The following is a 10,499-nucleotide window of genomic DNA, read 5'->3' as shown; positions in this document are numbered from 1 at the left end:
TGTTTTCTAAACCTTGGTACTGCCCAGATAAATAGTCAGCTCCGAGCGGTGAATCACCTTTTTTGTTTGTGTCTGAGCATTTTGGGTTTCTGACCAGCGAGTCCACCACTCCTTTATCTCAGTGGGTCCTGTGAGCCGCCGCTCCTTTATCTGATTGGGAGGAACTAGAGCTTGAGGAGGAGGAGGGGGGTTGGCTTCTTCACGGGGCAGGAACTTCCTGTTAACATCAGCATCCACATCAGAATCTGATTTCCCCCGATTTTCATCCTTGGCTGAACCTGCTGGGATTTCAGCGTTTGCACCAACTTCTACAGCTGTTTCTGGATCCTCCTGATCAACCAGACCACCAAAGAAATGAACGCCCTGTATTTTGTGTTTGTACTCCTCCAGCTGAGCCTTGCACTCCCCAGCTTTGGCTCTCAGCTCGAGGAACTGATGCTGCAAATCTTTCTCGTAATCTTCCTCTGCCTTTAATTCGCTCTCCCAAAATTTTACCTGCTCCGTCTGCTCACTGACTAATCTTTCACGGGTTTCCTCTTCAGCTCTTTGGGCCTTCTGTCGTTCCTCAAGTTCAACAATCTGTTTGTCCATGTGTGTAATTTGGACCTGTAAATCCTGCAGGCTCAGCAGCTGCTGAACGATGGTTTCTCTTGCACGGTTTTTCTCATCTTGGCTCGTCGTGCCGTTTGATTTGCTGAAGTCCAATCTCACTTCCTGGGTTTTCTTGGAGTGTTTGCTTTCCTTATCGCTGGTTTGGTTTCCGATGCAACAGGATGTTTGATGGTCCAGGTCTGATTTAGGGGCTTTCTGACCTCGGACTTTGCCTCTTTGGTCTGTGGTGTCTCTCTCAACAGTGAGAGTCAAATCCAAAGAGGCACGATTTCTTTTCTCTGTTCTCTTCTTGCTTTGCTTGTCACTTGCCGTACTGTAGACCTTCCCCTTCCCCAGACTTTCCAGCCATTCCCAGGCCTCCTCCATGAGCGTCAGAGACTTTCTTTTAGTCTTCTTCAGGTCCTCTGTCTTCTGCTCGGCTTCTTCCTTCAAACACGACAACCGCGGCAAGCTTTGACGTTGTAAACTTAGCGAGCCGCTGCCTCTCCTCATTCTGGCACCCGGATCTTTTCGCCTCAGCGGCGGGCAGGGTTGGTACCTGCCGACCTTCATTCTGCTCATTTCATCCCAGGCAGAGGGGTCGTTGTGACGCAGGATGAGCTGGACCTCTCTGGCCTGCTCACCGTACTTCTTTAGGGTCTCCAGAGGGTGTTCTTCGGGGGTCATGCACCGCTCGAAGTCTTTAAATTTCTCCCATAGCGTGTAGCGTCCAGGCTGACCTGAAGAGTTCAGACATTGTGTTTGAAGATGATTTTTACCGCACACAGACCTGCAGATGTACATACCTTGGGCTTGAGCTAATGCCAGGACCACTTCTTGGCATGTTGTATCCTCCGTAACTCCGCAGACCACTCGTGGGACGCCGTTCACAGACACCTTCACCTCCATCTTGCCCCGCATGTGATCTTTAGTGTGTAGCTCACTGAACGAAGACTCTGTTGGAGGAAGTGGCGGAGACAGCTAAATGACCCTCATTAACATCCACTCTGTTCTAATCTGTCTACACATCATGTTCTGGTCAAGCTTGAGGCTGCGTAAGTCATTGTCTACATCTGCAGAAAATTTCCGTACTGTTAATAACGACTTGGGCACATAAAATCTAGAGACCTACCGTATTGTCCTGTTTTCTGAAATGATGCTCAGACCTTTGTGTGAATGTTCTGGCAGGGAGGAACTGCGGAGCAATTAGGAATTATTAAGATTCCTGTAAGCATCTACCACTGGGACCATTTATGATCCCACCCATTTGCAAAACAACTTTGAGGGGCGGGGGGAAGGAGCATGGTGCAGCAATTAGTAATTCCACCTTAAAGAAAAGTTTGGAATTCCAACTAAAGCTTTCATTCAACTCTGTCTGTCAGCAAAATATCTCATGAACCACTGAATTAATTTTAAAGAAATCTCCAGAAAGTAATCACTGGATGCACTGGATCCTGCTGGAACAGGATCCCGGAACTCTTATTTTGACAGGGTGCGTTCTGTTAGCTGTTTGCTTGGATCCGGTTACTCTCAGGCTTACTAATAAAGTTATGAACAAATATGACTGAACTGAAAATAATTACATAAACACTCATTTTAAACACAATAACACTTACAAGCTTGCCCCTTGTTACGTTGTTTTATTTGTCATATGCAGGTTAACACAAGGTTAACAGTACAATGAAATGTTCAGGGTGAGAAGAACCGATTTGACTCGTTATAAACAACAAACAAAAAATACTAAAGCATGCAAAAAGGGTACAAAATAAAGTACCAAAAAAAGTGAAAAAGAAAATAAATACAATATTTACAAGGTCCAAAAGAAAAATGGTAAACAACGTGGTAGAATTTTAACAGTGCAAGTAGGATGAATTTGTGTGTACAAGTATTTCAAGGTAGTAATATATGTTTAAATGCACATGATATATATATATATAATGCACATAACATAAACTACACAGGTTGTGTGACAGGTTATTGCACAGGTAGAAACATGGAGATTAATTGAATTATGAGGGTAAAGTAGTGACATTCATACATGATGTATAGGCACAAGGGACATAGATAGATACTTTATTAATCCCAGGTGGGGAACTTTGAGGCATCCAGTAACATTTTCTAATTATACAGAAAAAAGACACATAAAATAATGAAGGGGGGAAAAAAAGGCAGAATACACAAATTTGGGAAAAGACATTATTCAGATTCAGGTCTGAATATGCACATGCACAAGTTGGTAGGGAGTACAACATTCATGATTAACCTATATATACTGTATATGTATGTATATAAATATATATATATATATATATATGTACACACACAAGCTTACATGTACAGTAGGGGTGTCAAACTCACAAAAGGGGGCCAGAATTAAAACCTTTTTCAAAATAAGGGCCAATTTCAGAATCTACATTAACTCAAGTTAGATACTCGACATCTTTTCTTGGTTGCAAGTTCCTCAAGAGTTTGACTGGTCTCATTTGACGTTCCCTGCTGCACTTTTGACATAATCAAAGATTACTGAAAAAAATTAAAGTGATAAAAGTATTTTACGTTTAACATATCTTCTTGGGCCAGACAAGATGTCAACGAGGGCCACATTTGGCCACCGGGCCTTGAGTTGGACACGTGATGTACAGTATATACATATGCATATGTATATGTAAACATACATACACATAAGTGTCTGGGGTACTGCAGACTTACAAGGCTCTATTTTTACTGTACTGGGGGGAGTAGAACAGTCTGATGGCTTGAGGGTCAAAGGGACAAATACATGTTCAGTAATCTGACAGCTTGTGGGTAGCGAGACTTCAAGTCATCATTTCCACCTTTACCCTTAAAAAAATCCCCCCCCCCCCCCGCCCAAAAGTCCAAAGTCATCACGCAATTTTATTAAAACTTTCAAAAATATAATTAAACAGCACAACTAAATTGCAAATCAGTTCTACACTTTAAGTGGGTCATTAATAAAAATTAGATTATTTATTAAAAGTACAATGAGAGAAATGTTTGTGTATTATTCACATCACGTATCAAAACAACGGCACTAATTTGTCAAAATAACCGCGATCAAAATGTGGTAAAGACAGTCCAATTTACTTTCATTTTTTTAAAAAAGCCGCCTCATTGTCCTAGTTGGACAACTGAGAATTGAAGCACCTGAAGGCAGCGGCAATCCAGATTGGAGCAGGAGCGAGCGAGTGGTGGGGGTGAGTGCCGAGCTAACCAGGCAGTCGTACGCTGGCAGGAGCCCACAGGCAGCCGCCATGAACGGACGGAGGAGGCCTGGAGGTTTCTCATGTGGAGTCGGGACAACAACGAGTAGGACAGTGAATTCAGCGGAGAAGAGTCGGGCTTGGAACCGTCAAGTAAAGGGGTGGGGGGTAGGATGCTTGACAGAAGTAGGTAAAAAATAGATGTTTAACAACCTGTTAAAATACACCAAAATGCAGGAAATCACATCTACTTTATTCAAAATTTTATGGGGGATGACCCCCAGATTCACCCCTGCTATTCGCGCTCCTGCATCAATCGGTTTACAAATTAAGCCCTGGATGATATAATTGATTAACTTTTGGAGTCGACCCAATTCAACATGGCTGCCACAAATAAGCGACCTCATTCAACATGGACATTGGAACAACCCATTTTACACATACTGAAGTAAAGTTTATGTCAACATTCCATCTTTCTCCTATGGGCATGCGGTTTGGATCGTGACCTAAAGAACGAGATACAAACGGCTGAAATGAGATTCCTTCGTTGGGGGGCTGGGCTCAGCCCTGGAGATGTGAGGAGCTCCATCATCAGGAGAAAGCTCGGAGGAGAGCCGCTGCTCCTTCGCATCAGGAGTCGCTTGAGGTGGTCCAGGCATCTTTTAGAGTTAGACACTTCCTTTGAAGGTTTTCCAGGCACATCCCACTGGGAGGAGACCACCACCATCCCACAACAAATCAGCTGTAGGAGATGGAGATGAGCTAAAGTTTGATGTGGAATCATCTGGGAGGCATTCACAACACACTGAGCGTGACATCTCACCAATATCACATGAGAATCAGCATCGCATTCATTTCAAGGTTTTACTGTAGTTTTTTTCCACATTTTATTTTTGGATAACCGCTCATATTTATCTGCGTCTCTTTTAGTTGTGAGGGATGTGTCCAGAATCTGTAGCACAAGATGGTTAAATATCTTTTCAATTTGTTTTTAAATAAAAAAACAGTTGTGGTCCGGTTCTGTAACTTCATTAACCAAAAGTTTTGAATTTCCACTTGAAGCCTCATCGTGAAATCACTGTACATTTTGTTTCTGTGAAACAAAAACCAGCTCAAGCCTCTAATACAAACGAACATGCAGCTGAAATTTGGAGCAAAACAAAAACATACCATAACAAAATTATGATTATTGTTAAATTCTCTTAGCATTTTGTTTTAAATAAACACATTTAACAGGCTCAGATGAGCAGATCATCCTTGTATTTTCTAAACTCGTCTCAGTTCGTGTAAAACTTGCTGTGCTGAGCGTGATGTCGCTTTTAGCTCCGGTTGTTTCTCTGCATCTTTCAGACAGGAAGAGAGATTACAAGTCAAACAGAACATGTAAACAAGCTGCAACTCCAGCTCGTCCGCAGAGCGGCTGTGCTGCCGACGGCTCAGAAAACAATGAGTTTCCTTCCTTATTGTTTGTGATGCTTTCAGATGATGTTCAGAGTGGTTTAAATTAATAAAAACTCAGTTTCACAAGGTTTATTGTCACGTGTGCACTAAAATGTAAATAACAATGAAGAAAGCTTAAAATTCGGAAAAGCCTCAACTGAGCTGTGTGAAAACTTCCTCCATTTCTTTTTAGAAAAAGTGGCAAACACCCGGGCACTCATTTCTCCACCAGCTCATGATCTGTCCATCCCATCTCAGTGCGTGGCTGTGTTTGACCACTTTGAGCCCATCTCTCTGTCCTCTCTGGAGCAGGTAATGTGCAGCATGAAGCCATCTGGTTCCCCCTTTGATGTGGTCCCCCCTCGTCTACTAAAGGAAGTTTTTCCTACCCTGGGTCCTTTTATCCTCGCTATTCTGAATAGCAGTTTATCCTCAGGTGTGGTGCCAAAAACTTTTAAACATGCTGCTGTCGAGCCCCTCCTGAAAAAACCTAACCTTGACCCCTCAGTCATGTCCAACTTCCGGCCTGTCTCCAGACTCCCATTCACCTCTAAACTACTGGAAAAAATTGTGGAGTCTCAGTTGAAACAGTTTTTGGGGGATCACGCTATCCTTGAGTTATTCCAATCTGGCTTCAAATCTCTCCATAGCACTGAAACTGCTCTACTGAAGGTTTTTAATGACATTTTCATATCCACAGATGCAGGTGATTCTGTGCTGCTTGTCCTATTGGACCTTACATCTGCTTTTGACACCATCGACCACAACATCCTCATTTCTAGACTGGAGCAGTGGGTGGGCATCACAGGGTCAGCCCTTAAATGTTTTGGGTCCTACCTCTCTGACAGAACCTTCTGTGTCAATATCAAAGATTTTAGTTCGGCATCGACAGCGCTCCAGTGGGGGGTACCACAGGGGTCCATCCTCGGTCCCCTTCTCTTTTCTTTATACCTGCTGCCACTAGGTGCTATCTTCCGCAAACACGACATACCCTTTCATTTCTACACCGATGATTGCCAAATTTACTTTCCCCTGAGGCACAGAGGCACACGCTCTATTCAGCCTCTTCTTGACTGCCTGGCTGACATCCGGGACTGGATGGCTTTAAACTTCTTAAGCTTCAATGAGAAGAAGTCTGAAGTCATGCTGTTCCATCCCAGTGGCTCACTCATGAACCATGACATTGACCTTTTCTCTCTAGCCCCGCTAGAGAAACAAAAGGTCACTAATCTGGGGGTGATAATGGACCCGTCCTTAAAACTCAACAGTCACGTAAACATGATGGTCAAATCCTGTTTTTTTCAGCTGAGACGGCTGTCTAAGCTGAAGCCTATACTCTCCAAAAAGAACCTTGAGACAGTGATCCACGCCTTCATAACATCTAGGCTTGATTACTGCAATTCACTTCTGTTTGGAATCAGTCAGTCCTCCATTGCACGTCTACAACTGGTCCAAAATGCTGCAGCCCGATTTTTAACTGGTACAGGCTATAGAGAGCACATCACGCCAGTTTTGGCCTCCCTGCACTGGCTACCCATTCACCTTCGGATCCAATTCAAAATTCTCATGTATGTTTTCAAATCACTGAACAGTTCCGCCCCATCCTATCTCACTGATCTTCTGCAGCCATATGTCCCACCGCGCTCTCTGAGGTCAGCAGACCAGATGCTTCTCTCAGTCCCAGAAACCCGTCGTAAGCTCAGGGGTGACAGGGCTTTCTCTGTTGCAGGTCCACGACTGTGGAATGAGTTGCCACTGAGTGTCCGGCAGGCTCCCACACTCTCAGTCTTTAAGTCTCGCTTGAAGACCCACTTCTATTCTCTTGCCTTTAACACGGTGTGATTTGTTTTGGTCCGGTCTGTACTCTACACTGTTGGCCATTTTAGTTAGCTTCTGTTGCTATTTGTATCTGTATTTTTATTTTATGTTTTCCTGTCCGCTGTGCATGTTTGTTTTCTTTTGTACAGCACTTTGGTTGGCCTTGTTGCTGTTTTAAGTGCTCTATAAATAAATTGGTATGGTATGGTATGGTAAAATGTATTTCAAACAGATACATTAGTCATATGGCTGGCTGAAAAAAACCTGTCTTTCAAGGTTCTTTATTGTCATTCGCATCGTATGTGGTACATGAGGTGGAACGAAATTGTGTACACTGGGTCCCAGTTACATTCAACAACAGCAAAAATATAAAGTGTAAAAATAAACAATAAATAAGGATCTAAGATGTAAACTAAGATGTACGCTAAACGATCGCCCAATGGTACGCTAAAAGATCTAAGATATACACTACTCACTAAAAGTGCAAAACAATTCACCGAACAACAGCAGCACGAGTCTCATAGGTTCTGTTCGGCTATAATTTACACACTTAATGCGAGCGGAGTCGAGCTCGGAGCCCCAAAACTAAAATAAACTGGGATTTATTCAAAGCATGCAACAAAAATACAGAAACAAGGCGCCAAAAGTGAAACAGAAAAAAATCTACAGCAGCACGGTCCTATTGGCAGAGTGGTTCTGATGACAGTGAGGTTCTCTTAGCAACATGGTCCAGTTAGCAGCATGATACTGTTAGCAGTGAGGTTTCTCCAACTGAGCTGGGAAATATCCCAAAAAGTTTATATTTAAAAGATTCAGGTCTGCATGTCATAGTTTTATGGTATCTGCTATTTTCTTTTCTTTTTTTTAAGTGAGCTTGTTTTCTGTATTCATGCTTTGTATATTTGAGTGTTTTTTTTTTTCCCAGTTCTGTTGGGTTCTTGTGTTTCATGGCCTCCTGAATCCTTCGTCATCGCGCCTCCTGGTGTAAATATTCTCCTTTATTGTTAAATCTGATTTTTCTTTTGGTTCCCGCTTCTCTTCTTGTTCTCACAATTCGACTTTTGATTCCCATCATACCTCTTGCTCACACACAGTGGTTGAATTGGCCAATAGATAGAGGCAATAATGTCTAGGCACCAGCATGGTGGAAGTGGCATGGTGGCCTGGGCTGCTTTCACAACTGCCAAGTTGAACTGAAAACCCTCAAACGTCCGGTATGCTCTGAAACAAACCTGGATGGAAGTTCGTACCAGGAAGCAGACTTCAGGAAGGCTCAGTTCGTTAGTAAATTCAAATTCAAAAATACTTTATTAATCCCAAAGAGAAATTAAATGTTGTAACTCTCGTTTCATTAAGAGATGTTATAGATGCTGATGACTGTAGGCAGGAAGGATCTCTTGTAAAGGTCTGTCCCACAGCAGATCCGAAGAAACTGAACACAGATGCCATCTGATCCGTCCACCCAGACTCGACTGGCCTCTCGGTTTCCCCGGGCTGCAGCACCGCCTGAATGCCAGGCGGAACTCCTCCCAGAGCGATGGCCACTCCTCCCAACAACCTGCTGAGCTCCTCGTCACTGCAGTCAGCTGTCTGTAGGTGTTGGGGGACGATCCCAGCCCTTCTGCTGTCTCGAGCCATGCTTCCTGCCAGTTCCAGGATCTTGGTGGTAAGGCATTCGAGCACCGCCAGCAGGGAGCCGGGATGCATCCACGGCGCCTCCTTTTCAACTCATTTGAGATTTGGGACTGTAGTTGAGATATTATTTGAGCTTTTGAAATGTTAATCAGCAGCTCCCGGTTGTAAAAAAAAATAATAAAAAATCTTGTTGTCATGGTTACGCACCATAACAAATGTCCAAAAGTAAAGAAGTTTCAGAAAAAATCCTTCCAGCTGCACAACATCCGATACCAGCGGAAACAATCATCATAAAAAAAAAAAGGCACTTTACGTCCAGAAAAAGAGAAATTAAAGTTTCCAAAAGCAAAATATCAGAATGAAAGTAGCAGAGCTACTCCAACATGCAGCTACCCCGAATTATAGAATAATTAAAAAAAAAGTAAAGTAAAGTTGTCAAAGATGACAGAAAAACGACCTGGCTCCTTACAATCACATGACAGATTCTGAGAACTCGTGCCAAATGCAAACGTGACACCGACAGTCAGAAAATACGTTACACGGATATTAATTACTACTTCAGTGAAATGTGATCAGGAATCCACAAACGGAAGATTCAAGTGAATATATTTATGAACCGTGTTTTGTTTGCATTTGAAACTTGCCTCAAAAATTGAACATAAAACAAAGTATATTTTAATTTTAAGGTCCACGGGTAAGTAAATTCTACGAGAAACATCCCTCACGCCGCCTTTCGTACCACAGAAATGATGGATTTAGTCAAATGACGGCCATCTTGAATTGGGTTGACCCTCAAATTAATCAGTTGAAGACACATTTCTAAAGATTAGCTAATTAGACGGTGTAAATGAAACATTCTGTTCACAAAGAGTTTTATTTTGGGCATCTTCTGAGCTGACATGAACCTTTTAATATCTGATTCCTCAAATACATACGAAAGAAAAATGAAGGAAACTTCTTGCCGAGCTGAAACAGCTTCCTGAGCAGACAGGTGCTGTAATCTAGTAGTAGCAGGCAGTTGGGCTGCTGCTGCTGAGGATGATGATGGGAGTAACATGAGATGGACAAACTCGGACTCCCCTCCTGCTCCTGGAAACCACGAGCTCAGTTGCTGCTAACGCTTCAAGTTCATGTTCAGGAACAGTCGGCTCTCCCCACACCAGGAAAAAGAACATCTGTTGAAGAAGTCATCTCTCATGTTAACCAGAGTTTTTGTTGCTTATAACATTAGTTTTTAGGATTATTTATTTTTTCAGCTTCTTGAAGTGATCAGTGAAATAAGAAGGTGAAGATGAGAGGAAAGCTGTCAAACATTTTTCAATGTTTTTCACTTGAAATGTGTTTGCCTGAAACATTAATCCTAAAATCACGTTAATGCCTTTAAAAGCTTTAAAAATCTGTCTGGCGTTGTTGTTTTTGAAAAGTGACCTGACTTATTGGCTTGATCTCTTTATAGTTGCACAAGGGGAACTCTGACATTTAGGATTGCATTTCCTATAAATAGATGTCCTCAAGCAGTCCATTCAGGACGAACACACAGCAGATGTGCTACAAAAGACGTATTTTTAGACGTGTCTATCTGAGCACTCACGATTCGGCTTCATTTTGTGAAGGTTGAGGTTTTCAAAGAAATCTTACCATTCATCTTGAGATTTTTATTAATATGAAGTCTATATAGATAACAGAAGACACAACGAGAGCAGAATAAGTAGTGCGGTGCTACCACGGCAAAGCATTTGTTCTTTGGAGCTGCAGTTAACAAAATAAAAGTGTTTTATATTGTCATCCAAAGAA

At 42.5% G+C, this 10,499-nt stretch overlaps 1 protein-coding gene across 1 annotated transcript; it reads right to left on the bottom strand.

Annotated features, from left to right (window-relative positions):
- Positions 1–2: 2 nt before the first annotated feature.
- On the bottom strand, positions 3–1,538 carry rassf11 (Ras association domain family member 11). Its single transcript, XM_037684367.1, has 2 exons — positions 1,398–1,538; positions 3–1,331 (listed from the first exon to the last, which is right to left on the bottom strand). The coding sequence occupies exons 1-2, from the start codon at positions 1,510–1,512 to the stop codon at positions 7–9; spliced, it is 1,440 nt and encodes a 479-aa protein (XP_037540295.1). The 5' UTR covers positions 1,513–1,538; the 3' UTR covers positions 3–6.
- Positions 1,539–10,499: the final 8,961 nt, after the last annotated feature.

Source organism: Nematolebias whitei, chromosome 11, assembly GCF_014905685.2.
Source record: "Nematolebias whitei isolate Nwh7 chromosome 11, NemWhi1, whole genome shotgun sequence".
Lineage (NCBI taxonomy): Eukaryota > Metazoa > Chordata > Actinopteri > Cyprinodontiformes > Rivulidae > Nematolebias > Nematolebias whitei.
The sequence above is the reverse complement of the archived record's forward strand: the minus strand, read 5'-3'. Positions and strand labels throughout refer to the sequence as shown.

What these genes read in the sequence shown, in the direction of transcription:
- rassf11 (XM_037684367.1), bottom strand. Translation starts at nt 1,512, where the DNA reads ATGCGGGGCAAGATGGAGGTGAAGGTGTCTGTGAACGGCGTCCCACGA. An exon ending in GGCATTAGCTCAAGCCCAAG is followed by an intron (nt 1,332 to 1,397) that starts GTATGTACATCT and finishes TGAACTCTTCAG; the next exon opens with GTCAGCCTGGACGCTACACG.